General features: G+C 44.0%; 1 protein-coding gene across 1 annotated transcript in view; it reads left to right on the top strand.

The window, feature by feature from the left end:
- Positions 1 to 1,729: 1,729 nt before the first annotated feature.
- Positions 1,730 to 19,496, top strand: part of NTF3 (neurotrophin 3) — a 47,018-nt gene continuing 29,251 nt past the window's right edge. Inside the window, exon 1 of the mRNA XM_050324589.1 lies at positions 1,730 to 1,876. Within this exon, the coding sequence (XP_050180546.1) occupies positions 1,859 to 1,876 (18 nt within the window). The 5' untranslated portion in view covers positions 1,730 to 1,858. The remainder of the gene's footprint in view (positions 1,877 to 19,496) is intronic.

Raw genomic sequence — 19,496 nt, 5'->3', positions numbered from 1 at the left:
CTTCTACTCCCAGCACTGTTTGTCTGCTTCAGGAGATTAAAAGCTGAGTCACATTTTAGGCATTTCTCAGATCTGACTGCAGTACTGGGGCTGGGTGGGGGATGCACAGAATTTAGTTCTAGTTTCCCTCCTCTTAGCTGAAAAAGCTCCAAATAGGTTGGAAACAGCATTTAGGCACAGGGTGAAGACAACACCCACCGATCCTAGAGTTATTCAAGGTTTGAGTGGTTTTTTGATTGGCAGAACAGCAAGTTTTAAGTAGAGAATTCTTAGGAGGCAATGGTGGAAGAGGAGTCTTTCCTTCCCTGCACTCAAAGGGAACAAGTGATTCAGACAGAATTTATGAGACAGATACAAACTGTGAAGTCCCCTAAAGAGTATAATTTTATGGCTGGAAAAAATCAGGTAAAGGGTAACAACAACCAACACCACCCATGTTTCAATCCATGGTGGAAAACATTTCGACAAAACAACTCTCTAGGTAGGCTGAAATGTCTTAAAGAAGATGGTACAATGCTTTGGCAGCATGAGAGGGCTAATCATCTTTACACAGGGAGGGGAAAGAGGAAAAATTCTTTAGTTAAATAGCAAAAGAAAAAAAAACTTCATGAGCTAGTGTTCTTTAAGGAAACAATCTGGCCACCCTTAAGATTTGAAGTGTTGTATTGCATCTTATATGACCACGTTCTTTTGGTTATGGCTTGCTCAATTATGTTTGAATCAAACAGAAGATGACTTAAGCATGTAAATTTAGAGGGAGACTTTGAGGCACGCAGCTAAATTTATCAGCCCATCTCTGTGAGCGATCACTCTAAATAAAAAGTTTGAAAAACCAGTCGCTGCTGGTTGCTGATGAACTTTCCATGTTTTTGGCACTCTCCATCCTCTACTTAATGGACTAATCTGCAAGTCAAAACAGGAGGAATGGACACAAATCCATCCTAAGGTCTGTCCTTAGCAGCGGATATTTCTTGCAACACTTATTTTGGTGTCATGGTGGGTGACTCCATTGGCAGAAATGCTGAGCAAAGAGATAAATTTGCCTAAGATTCACAAATGACAGAAGGGAAAAAAAAAAAAGAAAATAAAAAGAGGATCCAGAGCGAGCGAGCTTATGGCATTCTAGTTGTGTGTCTCGGTTTCACCTGTTTTACATGTCCTGTAATGACTTCTGATTAGGGGTAAGATCAGCAACACATGCTGGCAGTTTGAGCAAAACGTGTGCATGTGGGAGACAGAGGGAGGGTGGGGGAGAGGGGGGCGGGGGGAGTGTGTGGACCATTAGAGTGCAAACACAGAGACGTTCCTGCAATAAAATGCTCGTCTTCTGAGAGTCGCAGTCTGGAGGAGATGGTTATGATTTAACAAAAGAATTCTCTAAAATGTTCCCTGGTGCTAATACTGTTCTTAATAAGGAGAAAAGATTTTGCCAGGAAGAGGAGTGAGACCATCAATTGGATTTAAAAACAAAAAGAAAAAGAAGAAAATAGGTACAAGATTTTTTTTTTTTTTTTTAGGGCACGAAGGGGGAAAAATGACCCTTAAGAAGGTTTTGTCATTTTCCAAAAAATGCCTCATTCTCTGAATTTCCCCAGCCAGGCAAGGGCATTATAAATGGTAGGTGGAGAAAGCAGAGTGTGGCAATAAAGGGGTTAATCCACGGAGCACAGAGCCATCTGGCTGAGCTGGTTTGTTATAATCGAGCAGATTATGTTCACGGGACTCAGAGTTTAAGGCTCCTCTCCCATAGAGCAACTCCGCACAAGCCAAGCAGACCAACTTTGGGACTTTGAATGAACGTATTTACATCCACCTTTCTCTTCATGTCGACTTTTCTGGAAACATTCACACGGATGCCATGGTTACTCCTACCACGGTAAGGGAAATTTGACGTTTTCTAATGGGGTCCTAAGAGGGCGGGGAGGGGAGGGGTGGGGGGGAGAGGGGTCCTTTAAAGAAGTGTAATGGGGAGGAGGTGGGGGTCTTGTAAGGAGCAGATCTGTCCCAAACGTTGCCTTTCCCATTGTGCCTCCTCCTTTCCCCCACTCCAACTTGCCCTACAGTTTGCTTTAGTCCTGAGGTTCCCCTCTCCTGCTGCTCCTCCTTGCTCGGGTGCCTGGCAAGAAAACAGCACAGGAGAAATAAGAGGTGCTAAAGGAGTCCGATTCAGGAGGCAAAAGCAAAGGAGCCTCTTCTTTCTTTTTTTTTTTTTTTTTTAAGAGGGAAATGAGCATGTTCAGATGTAACAAAAGCGGGTTGAAAGTCTTGACCGTGGATTTGCCAGAACCAGCCTCAGCGTACGTAGCGCGCTCGCCCTCCGGCAAACTTAAAGCCCGTGACAAGCAAAGTCAAAATTCCCAATTTCTAGACCTCGCCTGTCTCAGGCAACCAGCCTCACTGGAGCTTTCTTTTTTGTGTGTGTGTGCGTGCCAGACGCTGGAAACCCTGCTCGTGACCTCTGAATCAATCCTCCTTCTCCCCAGACCCAAACACGAAATTCTCTGCGAGGAACCGGAGATCAAAAGGCTCCCTTGCACATCTGGGTCTAGGTGGAAAAGAAACACTCACTCTGGGCTAGGATGGCAGGGAAGCTATTCCTACTCTGCAGGTTCCAGTGCCTGGCAAGTTCCTTCTAGGAATGCAGAGCACAACTAATCAACATAGATGCACATACAGAGAGCAAAATAGAAAGCTGTTTCTCATCTAAACAGCTGAAATGCAGCTTAGAGCGTCAGTTACTGGCGAGTCCTTATGGAGACACCAAACTGCTCTTAGCCAAGAGGGGAAAAAGTCCTTGAATGGTTCAGATAGTTTTCTGATCGGTTCTTAATCCTTCATTAAAATAAACGGGAAAGCTCTGTGCTGGTCCTATCTCCTGAACTATAAATATGCAGTATCTGGAGAGATGGATATTTTGGGTTGAATAGGGCTGCTATGTGCACATTCTCTGGTTCCTATATTGCAAAACCAGTTATTTAGAGATGACTCTGTGTGTGTGTGGGGGGGTTGCTTCTCCCCCCTCCCCCCTTTTTAAATAGACAGGGATGTGTGTTATATGGTCCAGACAATTGTTATGAGCTACAACCTTTCATAAAGCACTCTTTGCTCTCAGGCTCTTGTGATTTGTTGCATGAGGAGTGCAAATGGTATGTAAAGTTTTGCCTTTACGTTGTGCCTTCAGGAAAATATCCAGACAAATAGGAGAGACGTTCTGAGGCACAGAAATACCTGATCTGTGCAAGCCTGCCAGTGGAGGAGTGGTGGAAGAAACACCTAAAAATGGGATGTAAGAAAAAGGGAAATCTAATAGTAATCTAAAAAAAGAAACAAAAAAAACCCCAACAGGCAAAAATAAAGCCTTGCTTTGTGTCAAGGCAGACAAAAGCAGCAGAGAATGGAAGGGAGTTCAGCGTGGTTCCAGCTGCTAGTAGTAAAAAGACTGGTCTTAGATACACGTGTCAGTACCAGGAGCTCTGTGTGTGAGCATGGTGGGGGGAGGAAAACTAGCCATGATTGCAGGTGGTGGACCAAAAACATGGGGAGAAGAAGATGGACCAGCAGAGCCAGGAGGGGAGTGCTCTGTGGAGAAGGGGTGCTGTATGTTGAGGCATGCAAGACACATAGGTTTAGGAGGTTTTGTTTGGGTTGTTTGGCTTTTTCTTTTTTTTTTTTTTCTTGTTCTCAGGGAAAGGAAAATGAAATTGTATATATAAAGATATACAAAAGGAGCCTGAAGGGAAAGTGTTTTACACCAGGAATGAAGTGCAATGTATTGTTGTGCATTGGGGTGATAAGGGCAGGTGAGCCGTGCAAAGGTGGTCAGCTTAAAAGGGAAACTGCTGCAAGTCAATTGGAAAAAGAGGATCTCTGTGGGTGGAAAAAAGTTTAGAAGCTCGGAAGGGGAAGTAACACTTGAGAGAGATGGCAAAAGGTACACACTGGAGGCTGGCTGAGGATATGAAAGGGACAAACAAGGGTGCCCTGGTCTGCAAGGGGGAGGTTGGGCATGGAGTGGGAGTGGAGGGAGAAAGGTGAAAGCACAGGGCACAAAGGATGTTTGGAGGAGGAATTAAAATGTGAACCATTGGCTATTTGGAGAGAGGTATGGAAAATAATCGGCTACATGATGCTCGTGGGGGGCGTCAAAAGGAGGCACCTCTGACTCTGTCAAGAAATAGATACGAGGCTGTGTTTACAAGGAAGGTGTTATGAAAGGGGAGGCTTGCATGGTGGTGGAAACATGTGCTGAGAACAGGAATGCAGGGGGAAAAAATGAGCTGGGTGGAGATAGGGTGTGGTGAGGGGAAAAGGGGATAGGGTCTCATAAGTATGAGAGGGGGGAGCTGATTATAGAAATTTCAGAGGAGGTTGGGAGCCTGCTGGAGTGTTCAGACTGAATACAAGGGAGAGATGGAACTGGAGAAAAAGCCATGGAAAGGTGCTGTGAGGAAATTCAAGATAGTGGAAATCATGGGGGCAGGGTGAACTGGGACAAGAACATAAAGACGTGGCCGGTGCTGAGAAGAGTAAGAATGGGGGAAAAGTAAGGAATGTAGGAGGCATGAATGAGGATGAAATGAAGAGCTGGGCTTTCTGCAAAGATGCCTCAGCAGGAGGTGGTTTAGAGGAGATACAGTGCAAGGGAGCAGAGGGTGAGAGGTAATTTAGGATTGTGTTGCTTACTAGAGAAAGAGAGGAAATAATGCAAAGGTGCAGTAGTGCTTTGGTCATCAGAACAGAGGATGGCTCCTGACTGGGCAGGTGGGGTAACACTGGCAATATGTTACAGGGAAATCATCTAAGGCAAAAAATGGTGAGTAAGGAATAAGGTGGAGACTGTGGGAAGAGGAGAACACATACACACACACCAAAAAAAAAAAAAAAAAGAGCAATTTTCTGTTACAACAGACGTAGCAAATGTGTTTATATCTCTGTGGTAGGTACTGACTGAGTGAAACAACAAGGGGGAACGGAACAAATGTGCTGGTGGAGAAATGACTAAAGATATCAAGGGGTGGGAGGAGAAGGAATGGGAGGGAAAAACTACCTGGAGGGCCGTATAAGCCACATGGCTGTGCTAAGGTCAGAAGTGAAGTGTGAAGTGTGTGGGGAGGAGAGTGGAGCTGGGAGCTGCAGGGCACGAAGTGGAAGTGAGCGGGAGTGACAGTTCGTGTTCCGAGGGGTGAGGAGCTCGGCGTGGGTCGGCACACGGTGGTGTGTGAGGGAGGGAGGTACCTGTCAGCCCTGCTCGCCAGCGAAGGGAAGGGGAAAGGAGAGAGAAGCTGTGCCTGATGGGAGAGGTTTGTGCACACAGCGTGCTCTGAGTAAATGGGGGAAGCACAGGTGAGGACTGCAGACCTGGGTGTGGGGCCTGGGAGAAGGAAAACCGCTTATGGGGGAGGGAAGAGTGATGAGGAGTGAGAAAAAGTTTATGACGGTTTAAGCCATCTGTAGTTATCTGCCTCTTAGTTTAAGGCAGGCTGAGCGTGCAAGGGGCCCTACGTGCATGCAGAGCAGAATGAGAGCAGACTGGGAGTTAAATTCAAGGGTAGAGCAAGCGAGAGGCACAGGTAAATCCACAGAGTTGTTGGTGATGAGGTATGGATGTGGAGGATGCTGGTTCTGTGTGAGAGTCAGGGACTGGTGGAGCTGCAGAGGGGTGCACGAGATGAGAACAACCCAGGAAGAAGCTGAAACACTTTGGGGGCACATAAGAGCCCTGGAGTGCTCTGCAAGGGCCGAATGGCCGTGTGGAAGCTCCAAACACCCCCCAGGAGGCCGTGCTGGGGTGTGAGGTGGCTCCCAGGGGCTGGCTGGAGGATGACGTGTCCACTGCGCTGGTGGCACGACGCTCCGTGTCGAAATCGGTTATGCAAAGGCACAGCACAGAGGTGAGTTTCGTGAGTGCTAAGAAAGCAATGTTTGCATTTAGAAGGAGGGTAGGGAAGGATGACTAACAGAGAAAATGGTTTGGTGCGTGGGTAGCACCCAACGCGTGCTAGAGGTGCTCGCCTTCTGCTTGACTTGCACAGTAAGCAGAGGCTCCTCCAGAGATTTAGAGGTTTTTTGGCAGGTTTTTTTTTTGTGAAAAACTGCTGAATAATCCTGAGGAAATCCTAGCATGTCTAACTAGCAACCAGCTTCATTTTGAAGCATCCCAGGGTAGCTTACTTTCGTGCGTTAAAACTTCAGATGCTGCTGGCACGAAATGGCAGGGGGATTTCTCTGGGGCAAGTTAACAGCACTGCTAGGTAGTTAATCAGGGCTCTTGGATGAACAACAATTGGGCTGAAGTGCACATGAGGACTACAGATGTCAGTCAAAGGAAACAGGAAAGGACCAGTTTTATCCATGGCTTGAAGCAGCCAAGCTGGTTGAAGGTTGGAAACATAGGATACGTCTTGGGTGTGAGAGAGAAGCACTAAGAACTTCTTTCCCTTCAAAACAAATGCATCTGTTCTTCAAATGTGTCCTGCAAATATCTTCAAATTGTCCAGCTTACCTAAGGCTTCAGTGTCTTCTTAAGCACTGCCCTGCACTGGGTAGGAAAGTGCTCATTTCCATCCATAGCTGGTCACAGGATTGTGAGTGATCCTGGGAGACTTGCACTGGAAGAAGTCAGACTGATCACAAAGAACCTCTAAGCTTAAAAGTTGAAGCTGCTGAGCCCAGACCTTGCATACCATCAGTCACATGGATCATGGTTCATGGATCCCTTTCCTGTTTATTCCAAGGATCAATTCCTGCGAAAAACGATAAGCAGCCTGTAAAATAATAGACAATTAGTGTTTGTGTGGCCATGGGTTGTGTGGGGAACCCATTGTCCTAGATTTTTCACACTGATTTCCCACTGTGGAGTCCAGCTCAAGCTCTCCAGCTGGATAGCTTTTCCTGGCAGTGCTTGCAGCTGGTTGTTGTCTGCAGAAAGCACCTTTCTCCTGTGGTGGGAGTGGACTTCCCACCAGGGCAGGCTGAGGGTGGTGGGGACAGCAGAGCAGCTGTCCATGAGGGGGAGATGCAGTCCCAGACACTGGGACTCAGCTCGGGTGAACCACAGAGCACAGCCTGCTCAGCCCACTCACCCCAGTGTGACCCAGGGCGATGGCCTGGCCTTTGGGAAAATAAAAACCAAAACTATGGCATCAACCTGGCAGCTGGCTGAGAGGAGGGAAAGGGATTGGTGGGTACAATTCCTGCCAGACTGTTGCAGGAAAGGGATCAAAGCAACCGAGCTGTGTGTGGGGTGTTTGTGCCTGCCTGGACTCCTCCACAGCCACCACACAGCCAGAGGGATCTGTTTGCCAGGGCTGGGGCATCTGGGTGTCCCTGCAGATGTTTGCTGGTGCAGGGCCATGTGTGTGTGTCCCCTGGCGGTGGCTGGGAGTGGACAGTGAGGAGCAGCGTGGCGTGGGCAGGGATGACAGGGGTGGATGGCAGCTGTTCCCGTGTGGAAGCGCGTTCGTGCATCTGTCGGTGGGGGATGTGGGGATAAGGGGACAGATGGGCTGTGCGTGTGAGCACAGAAGCCGTGAGGGTGGATGTGGAGTGGTTTCAGGGTTGTGCAATGAGTGCTAGAGGGAACACACACAGCTATGTTCCTGATTGTATCATGTCCATAGGGGAAAGGGACTCCTCCACAGAAAGCCTCAAGGAGGATTGTACTTCCCTTAAGAGAAATACCACACTCAAGCATCCACTTCAGTTAAGTCTCCTTCTTTCTCCACATGGCCCTTTCCTTCAGGGCAGCAAGAATTTGAAAGGTCAGAGCAGGACCATACACTCCTCCCTCTCTTCTCTTTCTCTGCCTCTCTCTCCTCTCCACCTCTTCACACTCAGGCAAGAGGGTCTTTCCCAGTTTGGTTTCTGAGCTGATGTTTGGAATTTCCATCTGGGGGAAGGTGTGATGAAGATGCCGGTGTGCTGGGGAAGGTTGTGCATCTGAACGTGTTGGAACAAGGTTTGTTGGGAGTTACCTGTGGCTCAGAGGAAGCGATGGGCTGGTTGCATTTCAATTCACATGGAAAGGATGGCAGGGTATTCCGTGTCTCCATCAGGCAGTGCTGGGAAACCAGTGTACATGACTCACTGGTACTTCAGAGGGAGCCACCACTTGCCTAACCATACAAATGTACAGATTCTGTAGAACAAGGTCCTTTCTTTCTGTGTTATCTCTATCAAACCTGCACCAGAGCTGATGGAAACGCTCCTGGGGAATTGCAGCCTACAGGGAAAGATTTGCAGCACTCCTCCAACATTTCCTGTGCTTCTTCCACTGTGCATGTTAGCCACAGTGGAACCACAGCAATAAATGTGCTGCTTCTCAGTGTGGCTCTTTCACACCTTCCAGCAATAAATTCCTTTATTTCAAGTTTGCCCCTGCTGTAGATCTTACATGTTTTATCTTACATTAGCTGAGTTAGCATGTGAGAAAGTGTTAATCTAGTTAATTCAGAAATATATGTGTTTGTAGGCAATGCCCTACAAAAATTCACCCAACATTTGCCAGAACTCTAAATCGATATAGTCAGAGGTAACTGGCAGTGAACTGTAGAGTTGTAGAAGGAAGAAGTACTTTGTGCTCTGTGTGAATTTTTAAAGGCCTGTCTACACTCTGAAGTGAGTTCAGGTTGTGAGCATGAAATTTAAACCCAACAGCTGCTTCTGAATAGCTCTGTGGTTAGACAAGTTCTAAGATAGCATCCTCTCCTGTGGCTTCTGCCTCAGCCAGGAGGTGGACACACTTGGACAAAACCAGACTCCATCCTCTCAAGAGATGGGACTTGGGCAATATTTGGTTTCTGCTTCAAGCCAAGATCAGATATTGTGGTTTTTCACTATCAAATACAGACCTTGTAAATCTGAGGGAGAGGTTTCACCAGTGTCCCCAGTGTGCTGTATGTGGGATAAACTCTTAGTACCACTAAATGGTAAGATCTGTGATGAGCTTGGTTTCAGAAATGCTAAACGATAATGATAAGACTTAGGGGGAATAAAATAAATAATGTTTAGTCAGTTGAGTTAAAAATAATAAAAAAAAAAACGTTCCTTAGATGCAAAGGCTACAGCAGAAATATTTAAGAAATGCTTTGGAAGAATGTGGAAACATGTCTCATTGTGTCCTTTCTGTAGCGTTCCCTGCACTTTCCTACACGCTCCTAGCGTGGGACATGCACAAAACCAAACTGCAAGGTAGCAATGAAAATAGACTCCACCTCAGAAACAGAGAAACTTTACCCTGCACTGGATTAGGTAAAAAAACACATGGCTGTTAAGAGGGATGTGTCATTTTACGTGTTGAGGGGTCTTTCTTGGATTTATGCATCCAAAAGTCAGAAAATATTTATTCACTTCAATGTTTTCAGCTCCTGTGATAAGTAAAAAAAAAAAAAATTCCTCCACTCATTTCTCAAATAATTTGCACAGTCTTGTTTTACGTGACTGGCTTTCCAAATGGATGATGCAGATAATTCCACAACAGAAAAATCCTCCTGAAAGGAGAGGTTTCCTTTGCTGTTTATACACATTTGCATGTTATCCCACTTAGATCCCCCAACATCTTGAGCAACTTTCCTTCCTTGTCACTGTTTACTAAACATATCCCTCAAATACTTGACTTAAGCTGTCCTTTGTTTAATCCCGTTCTTTGTCTTATGGAGTTCATATGTTTGGGGTTTTTACTTAATTTTTTTCATCTATTTTTTAATTGTACTTTTTTCATCTATTTTTCAATTATACTTTTTCCACTTTTCTGACTTCCCTCAATTTCATTCACAACTTTTTGGCAATAGAGTATTCAGGAATAAAGGTGATGTTCCAAAACCAGGAGACCTCTTTGCTTTCTTTGTCTGCCTTCTGTGGTTACACTGACTTTTGCACTGTCTATTTGCCTGTTCCCTGTCTCCCTTCTACTGTAAAAGAACATCTGTCTAATAAATCCGGCACTAATTCATCGTTTAAATCACAGCTAGCTAATTTTCAATATTATGCCTTTCCAACTTCCTCCCTGAAATTTAATACAGGTACTCGGAATTGATTTTCCCTAGATCTATTATCTTAGGCTCTCCTCCTCTGAATCTCTTATTTTCCTCCCATTTTTCTAGCCAATCTCTGTCCTTCTATATAATCTCTTTTTTTCTAACCTTTACATTCTTTCTGTCCATTTGCAGCCCATTCCTTCCCCCCTGTTCCATTTTATTTCATCTTTACCCTTTAATGCTTTCAGACTGCTCAATGACACAACGAAGAGAGTGTTGAGGTCACCAGACACTGCTCCAACCTCACTGCTTTTACCCTGCTTTATGCCTTGCATCCAGTTTTCAGGCCAGGTTCATTTTGCAGATTAGAAGGGAAACTGTTACAGTCTCTGAGGAAAGTAAAACGACCTAAATACTACCGTGAGATGAGTTTCGGGTGGGGCTTTTGTTGTTGTTTTTGTTATTTTAATGAAACAAAACAAAAACAAACGAAAGCTTCATGGAGTTAAGTCCTGCCCTGGGAAGCTAAAGCTGCTTTTCACATCTGCTAGGAAAGGGAGTGGTCTCCCTTTGGAAGAGTTTGAGTTTTGGGAAAGCAGATACGTTCTTAAAGTTCAGTGATTTTTCTCCTTTTTTCCCCCTGTCTTTCCTCTCCTACACTTTTGTCATAGTTTGCTCTCATTTGCCTCGTTCCTCTGAAACAAAAGCTGGTGAATTCTCAGTGTTATCTGTCCCTTGAACCACCATTAGGCAAATTTTATTGGTTTAGCTGTTCCTTGGTGAGTTCATTTGTTTGCCTTCACCTTTCTCTGCGTCTCCAGTTCAGATTGTGCCTTTACTGACTCAGTGCCTGGTTTGACACCAGCACGTCCACTGAAGCCAATGCATTTATTTCTGATTGACACAGAATCAGGGGTCCCCAGCTGAGCAAACATGGAAACCCTCCTGACTGCAGGACAAATTCTGCCCTCAGCTGCACCCAGGCAATCCTACTGAAATCAGTGAGACTGTGACCTTGAATTTGCATATTTGTTGGGGTTTTTTTCCCAAACAGTGAATGCACATCCAACACATTTTTAGTATGCTGAATCACAGAAATCAGAGAGGGGGAGAAAATATGCCTATATTAGAAAAATTGCAATAAATCTATTTTTATTATTATTATTATTTTTATTTTTTTAATTTTTCCTGGAATTAGTCAGTTCCTCCGAAACAAACCATTCCTCTGTTTGTTCTATTCAATCTCAGCTAAGTCCCCCTGGACACCAAAGTTTAAAAAGCTGGCAGGCTTCCCCCTTGCTCAAACCCCAGTGTCCTTGTTGACCCATCTGTTGGCTCTTAGAGACACCAGCCATCCACAGGCTGGGGAACTGGCACTTGGAGCTGCAAGGACAAAACCAGGGAAGCCTTTCAACCTGGAGCAGCCAAGAGCATGATACTGTTCCCCCCACAAGAGGCTCTGAAAGCTGCTGGGCTTGGAAGGTAAAGTGAAATTCCTCAGGACTGGAGAATTAAAACCAACAGAATCTCCTAGCACAGTCATAATATCTCCTAATATGGTCTGTGGTTGTAAGATCCCAGCCAGCCAGATAGCATATTCTTCAAAGCTCTGTCATGTCTAATTTTAAATTCATCAAGTGACTGGGCTTCCACCACTCCACTTAAAATTTTCATACCATCCCCCATCCAACTTGAGTGCCATTCCTTACTCCAGCATTGAGTGCCTTCCCATGGACAAGTTGTTAGCAACAGCGTGGTCCTGGGTGGCAGTAGGACAACTGGCAACAGACCTTTTCAGGGTAGCAGTTTGGTTCCTATTTAATTTTCTTTAGTTAACTTCAAGAGGTCCTTTTTTCGTGATGCCATTCTTTGAGGAAGAAGTGAAAATAAAAGGTGTCATAGTCGAGAGCAACAGAAATATTTTAGTAAATAACTTGTTCTTGGAGAACAGCCCTTTCCCAAAAGAAAGAGGTTGCACTGCTGGGGATGCCCTGTGCCCAGTTCTGGGCCTCTCACTTCAAGAAGGACATTGAGGGGCTGGAGAGAGTCCAGGGGAGGGAAGGGAGCTGGGGAAGGGTCTGGAGCACAAGTCCTGTGAGGAGCAGCTGAGGGAGCTGGGATTGTTTAGCCTGGAGAAAAGGAAGTTCAGGGGGGACCTTCTCACCCTTAACTGAAGGAAGTTGTAAGCCAGGTGAGGTTGGGTCTCTTCTCCCAGGCGACAGAACAAGAGGAAACAGCCTCAGGCTGTGCCAGGGGAAGGTTTAGGTTGGACATCACGAAGAATTTCTTCACTGAAAGGTCCTCTCAGATGATCAGGCTGCTTGGTGGGGCATACGAAATAAACCACAACCTGTTCCTGATTCCCTCAGGACAACATGATCTTTTGGGATGGCTGGAGTTAGATCTTCTTGGTCCGCTACAGGAGCTGTGCCAAACCATTGGCAAGAGAAAGGTTTAATGAGCTGCCACAGAATCACAGAATGGCTTGAGCTGGAAGGGACCTTCAGGATCATCTCATTCCAACCCCCTGCAGTGGGGTGGGACACCTTCCACTAACCCAGGTTGCTCAGAGCCCCATCCAACCTGGCCTGGGACACTTCCAGGGTCTTCCACAACTTCTCTTGTATCAACCTATTCCAGGGCCTCACCACCCTCACAGTAAATAATTTCTTCTGTATATCTAAACTAAACTTCCCTTCTTTTGGTTTGAAGCCATTCCCCCTTGTCCTGTCACTACAATTCCCGAAGAAAAGTCCCTCCATCCTCCCTGCAGCCCCTTCAGATACTGGAAGGTGCTGTGAGGTCTCCGCACAACCTTCTTTCCTCCAGGTTGAACAGCCCCAACTTTCTCAGCCTGTCTTCAAAGGGGAGGTGCTCCTGTCTCCATATAAACTTCATGGCCTCCTCTTGGACTTGCTCCAACAGTTCCATGTCCTCCTTATGTCCAGAAATGGATGCAATATTCCAGGCAGGGTCTCACAAGGGCAGAGTAAACATGGGCACCACAGCCTTCCCCCAGCAAGTTCCATAAATTTATTTAATTGTTATTCATAAATATACCTAAATATTTATGGCTATTTGGGGAGACTTGTTTGTTCTAATTGCTTTCTGAATGTTTTACTGATTAACTGATATTTTTTTAGCAACACATGGAAACTTATAGACTGCAAAGTAGCATCCAAAATTATTTCCTGGTTACCTGGCAGATTTCCATTGATGGATTTCACTTTGGACTTTTTTTTTTTCTCTTTTCCCATCTGTCAGCTTCTATTTTTCCTCCTGCTAAATTTTCTGGAATAGCCAGTTACTAGCTCTGGAGATAACTAGCTTAACAGAGGCCTGTTTCTGACCCCACTTACATGGAACAAGCCTAATGGACCCCCAGGGAATGAGTTCATCTTGAGGCAGTGAAAATTTAGACCAGAGTCAAGACCTGAGAACTCAGCAGAGAAACTATTACAAATAGCCAGGGAAATGAGAGTGGTTGTTTCTGCACAAACAAACAAACAAACAAACAGTTTTCTCAGTGTAGAAACAGTTTTCCAGATCTGAACTGGGGAAGCTTTGTCTGAAATTCTGCTCTGACCTGTTTACTGTGAGATGGCATCAAATGTTGCCTAATCACAGGTCTGATACCACTCTTGTTTGTTTGCTTTTTTTCTCTACTCTTCTTGCAAGTAGGTGCTGATGAGGTGACTCCAGCCCTTTCAATTTTTCCATCCACGTATTTCACCCAGATGAATTATCTCAGGCAAAATATGAAATCTGAAACCAGCCTTTTACCTTTGATCTGAGGCAAATAATCATAGGTGCCATCACCAGCCTTGCACTGGAATGTGGTCCTGAATAAAGGACTTGAAAAGAACCTCAAGGATACTTTTAAAAGCCATAAAATGTTTTAGCAATTTTGGTTTTCCCTTCCTTTTTCTTACTGAAAAGGAACAGATGGGAATAAAAGTAAACTCTGCCATCTGGAAAGACTGAAAGATCAGTCTGAAGAGAGCCAGGTGTCAAGTTTGTTCATCACCAGCCCAGCTTTGCCAATTATCAACATCCAAACCTAGTCTCAACAAGGGCTAAATCACACTGAAGACAAATGATTTTGCAAAGGCTTTTTTCTCTTTTTTTTTCAGTATCTTTTTGTCTCTTAACTGTTCAGCTATCTTGAAAACTACACAGACACAGAAACGTGCAAGAAATGAATTTCAAGACTTACCTCTTATGCCACAGGAAATTCTCTGCCTTGGTCCCTCCTTCGTTACTTTTAACACTGCAGCCTGCATTTCAGTTAAAGTCCATCAGCTCTGTCATAATCTGTTAATATTATGTCAATTAGAATTTATTTGTAGTTAGTTTGGACCTTGTTCTTATAACAGTTGGAAATGGAAATGTAGCACCTGTAAATCTCGGAGTGGGAAATTAGAAGCACATAAATCATCCCAGAGCTGTTCAGTCTCTGGGGAGTGTCTGATTCACTGTCTTTTCTGCTTTAAATATTGGAAATTATGTGTGTACTTATTTTATATATATATAAAATAGATATTTATGTGTACACAGATATGTGTGCATATATATATACACCTATGTGTGCACTGAGTGTACACAGAACAAGAATGAAAATTTCTTGTCCCTTAACTGAGTAGATTTCCTTTTTTTTCTTTCTTTTTTACATTTCAATTATGAGAATTCCCACCACCTCTGGCTTTAATCTGATGCCTACGTGTTCAGCTGTCCTTGTTTTAAACTTTCCCCTGAAGGACCTTTAAGCAAACAACCTTCTGCACAACAATGAGCCTGATAATGCAGACCCCCAAAAATACCAGTAGGGAACCTGAACGAGATGATCTTTCAGGTCCCTTCCAAGCCAAGACAGTTTATGCTTCTCTGACTCTAATATATATATATATACAGATAGATAGATATTAGTTATTATATATATATAGTTAGTTATCCAACAGTTCCAATCAGTACCTCTGTTCTTCAACCACACAGAAAGCTCACACACTGAATTTCTTGATGAACACCCTTGGCCCCCTTTTGCCATCTTTTGCAGAACAATTTCGCTTCTTAGCTGCAAAACAAATCTTTCCAAAAGCTGGAGCTGCATGAACTGGTACTGTTTTTCCATGCATAATGCAATCCTTTATGCTTCTTTTACAAGCTGGCTCTGATTGCCTTTTGTCAAATTTTGCCTGTAGTCCTCAATTATCTTCTCTGTCTGCATGTTCCTATGGGTTTGTGGTTTGGTAACCCAGTCAGCTGTGGCTGTCTCCTGCTTTTCCTCCAAAACATGCAATTTGTTTGGTTTCTGCTGTGCAACCTGGCAACTTTTCATTACTTTTTTTTTCTCTCCCTAAACATAGATCAGGAGTTTGTAGTTTTCTTTTTTTTTTTTTTCTTGGTTTGATGCCTCTGTGCCCCAGCATCATCTTAACAGATGGGGGCCACAAACTGCCCTGAAATTTCCTCTATTTGGTTGAAAAAGCCTCAAACACGTGGTGTAAAAAAGGTTTTGTCCCTTTATTTTATTTTTTTTTATGTGGTGCTGATACCTTCCTATATTTCTTTACCCCAGGGTGGTCACTGTCTTGCTCTTCCTCTCCTAATGCCGTGGTATGAAGCAAATCTGTGACCTCTGACCAAGCCCCCAAGACATAAATGACACAATTATTGTTGCTCATGTTCTTTGTCAATGCATTCCTTATTTTTGTGAGAAGACAAACTCTTGTTTGAATCCCTTCTGCTTGACTTCAGAAAAGGTTAGGCTCTTTAGGGACCTTTGGCATCTCTATTTTCTCACCATCTTTCTGCTCTTCATGCTTTTCATATAATCTACTTTTCCTCATTTTTCTCCTTCTGCAATGCACTGTGCCTTGATGCTGGTTAGACAGAACTCAGACAGAAAAAGGACTTAAGGGAGAAGGCATCACTGCATTCCTCTGTTGAAAAGACAGAAATTGAAACCATCTTTAATGGTTAAAATCAAGCCTTGTTTTTGTTTTTGGTTTTTTTCCCCAAAATTGTTTAGAGGCACAGAAAAAGAATGGCTGTATCAGACTTCTGCACTACATCTCCATCAACACAATCAGATGATGATTTCACAGTTTTGTTTCCTTGCCTTCCCATTTCATGAAAGACTTTTAGTAACTCTGCCCCTTGTTGTGTTCCCTCCTGGATGTATGTGCAGATTTAGTGTGGTGGTTGTGCCTTCATCACAGAACTACTTCTCCACAATAAAAATTGTGTCAACTTTTCTTCAACCTTGTTTCTTTTCTTCTTGGCAATATCTAATTCCCTTACAAAATAATATAAATACAAATAATGTAAAAAAATAATTGTGGGGTTTTTTTCCCCAGCAAAAAGAAATCCCAAACATTAATGTAGAGCCTAAAGTGTGAATTTAAATCAAGATTGAATTTATCAACATGTCCACGTGTGCATAATCCATACTGGTATAAATGTGACTGGATTTGAATTTAACATAAATTATTTTCCAAATAACAGCAAGTGAGCCAGAATTAGTTGTTTGTTGGCAGTTACATGAATGAAGTCTGGTTTCTTATCACTTGTCTCCTGTGCCTGTACTCCTTCCCTGAGCTTCACTCTCTTTCATTCTGCTGCACCTCAGCCTCCTCCTCCTGCCCTTCACTCACCTGCCTGTCCTGTGAGCACCTAAACAGTGTTTTATCTCTTTTCCATGTTCTCTGACTCCCTAAATGTGCTTTAGCCATGTGAGAGCTCTGCCTATACAGTTTAAAAGCTACTGAGTGAGACAGGCACTGCCCTGAGTGTCCTCTTCCACCAGTTCTCATGAAACTCGGAGGAACTTGGTGTTTCTCAGAATTTTGCACCTCTATTAGATTTGCTTGAAATAAATTTGAGTATTTAGAAATTACTGGGAGGGATTTAGCAGGCAATGTGATCCTGCAAAAATTTTTCCTTAACAAAACAGGCTAGAAAGGCATAGTGGGAGTGCACCAATAATCATAAAATTATAGAATCATGGAATAGTTTGGGTTGGAAGGGACTCTAAAGATCATCTTGTTCCAACATTCCACTAGCATTCCACAGATTGTTCAGAGCCCCATCCAACCTGGCCTTGGACACTCCCAGGGATGGGGCAGCCACAGCTTCTCTGGGCAACCTGTGCCAGGGCCTGCCCACCCTCACAGGGAAGAATTTATTCCCAATATCCAATCTAACCCTGCTCTCTGTCAGTATGAAGCCATTCCCTATGTCCTGTCACTCCAGGCCCTTGGAAATAGTCTCTCTCCATCCTCCTTGTGGGCTCCCTTCAGGTCCTGGAAGGCCACAATGAGGTCACCCCAAAACCTTCTCTTCTCCACGCTGAACAATCCCAAGTCTAAAGCAATAACTACGGGACTAAGGAATATTTCTGTCCCAAGAAACATTTTCATGTTTATTTTGGGATCATACCTAATTTTAACCACTACTTAGGAGCAACTGGGAGTTAGTCAAGACTGTCTCTGTGTCGGGAAATTCTGGAAAAGCCGCCCCTTTTTATTCTTTTTGTTTGTTTGTTCGTTTTCTGATGGTTACTTACCCCCAAATAATCTGAAGAGAGCTTTCCCTTTTAGTTCATAAGCAAGGTCAATTTGCTGTCCTGTTTAGGTTTATTTATTGCCCATTGCAGCAAGGGAAGCAGCAATTCACAACCTAAACCTGTGCTCTTCAGTGCTGACAGCCCTGTTTGTACAGTTGTCTCATTCAGTGCCTCTGTTCACCCGGCGAATTCAAAGGTTTTACTGGGGCCTGGTACTGGAAAATAAATGTATTTGTCTGAGTTCCTGGTCAGTACAGCTCTTTCAGAGGGACCAGCAGTCCCTGAGAGCTCATGGTTGTGCTGTTGGAGAAGACTGGGACCAAAGCTTTCAGGCCCTTTCACCCACTGCAAGTAGGAACTTGCACCAGCACACAGCTTTGAGTGAGTAAATTCCTTTTATCACCAGGCTGCAGGAGGGTGTGCATCTGAAAAATGCAGCCCTTCTCACTGGGCATGGGGATGTGATTTTTTTCCCCAAAGGAAAAGGTACTACTCAGTGTATCACATTATAGTGTGAGATCTTTTCATAGGACTTTAGCTGTTTAATTCCAGCTAAGTTTCCCATATAACTGGGTGAGAGCCTTCAAGTCATGGGCTGAAGATACCAGTTGACAGACAGCTAATGCTCATCACAGCAAAATCCCCATATTCTTAAAAAAAAAAAAAAATTGGATTACCTTTACCATGTGTTCTTAAATCCCCAAGTATTGACTCATTAGGATATGTATTTTCATGTTGAACTCTTGCATTACAAATATTTTGGGGTGAGAATCTGTCAGGCAGGGGTCTGCCAATGCCACATTCACACAGATTAACTCACATCCAAACCAGTCCGAGTGAACGCTTCAAGGAAGATTTCTCGAGCTGTAATTAGTAATGCATTGCTAAAACCTAAGTAGTGCATATTTAAACACCCTTCCATTGGCTCTTATTAGTAATGCATTGCTAAAACCCAGCTCAGCCTTCTGTCATTCATTCAGTTGTTTATTCATTCATTCATTTGTTCTTGCTTCTTTTTTTTTTAGGGGCAGGTTGATTTCTTTATACTTTTCCATTTTTACACTCAGCTCTTGAGATGAGCAGAAAGTTTTTGAGGGATTTCAGCTGGATCAGACTTCCTCTGTCAGGGATCAGGTGCAAAGCTCTGTTTGGCCTCCATCTCCAAAGTGCCACAGTACAAATTTTGCAGCCTCATTGATACAACCCACCTTCTTTTTAGATATAAAAATGCCTTTTGTGTTGACTTATGTCAACCTATATTCCAGGTTACAGGTGATGCATCTCCTAAAAAAAAAATAAATAATGATAAGTACAATTTGAGAGAACAGAAGCATTTCTTCATGGACAGAAAAAGAATTTTCCTGTAAGGATCGTTTTGCCAGTGTTCAGTGTCCCTTTTTGGTTTGCTTTCCATAATCACTGCTTTAAGTTCAAGCACTTTTGAAGGAATTCCGGACTTTGAGCTGAGAGTTTTTATGGAGTAAATCCATTAAAATACGTGTCTGTGTGGGGACTTCTTGAAAGAGGATTGTGTTGGGGAGGATGGGACAAACCCATTCCATATATTTAGCAGTACAGCTTGACCTTTAGGCAGTTCATAGACAGCCAAGCAGGGAATAAGGTGATCAGGGCCATCACTTCAGAGAGGCGTCAAAAGGGACACGTGGCAGAGCCATTACCCTTCTCCAAAAAGAAGGGCCTGGGGATCTTTGGGCATGCAGGAGTCTTTGCTGGCAACAGCTGGAAGGAGCCCAAAGCAGAGGGAAGGGAAGGGGAAGGGTTGCCAAAACAGGCTCCAAAGTGTCTTGCTGTGACTCTGACCAAGTGCTTACAACAAACCCTCCAGGAATGAGTTCCAGCCCAAAAAAAGCAGTCACTTCATGGAGGTTGTTTGGCACGTCTGCCTGAATAACAAACACGCTGGGGTGGTGGCAGGGGTGTCATAATTCACTTAAAAA

The sequence above is a fragment of the Myiozetetes cayanensis genome, unplaced genomic scaffold (genome assembly GCF_022539395.1).
Source record: "Myiozetetes cayanensis isolate MyiCay16 unplaced genomic scaffold, myiCay2020 scf3, whole genome shotgun sequence".
Taxonomy (NCBI): Eukaryota; Metazoa; Chordata; class Aves; order Passeriformes; family Tyrannidae; genus Myiozetetes; species Myiozetetes cayanensis.
This window is presented reverse-complemented; position numbering and strand designations above follow the sequence as displayed.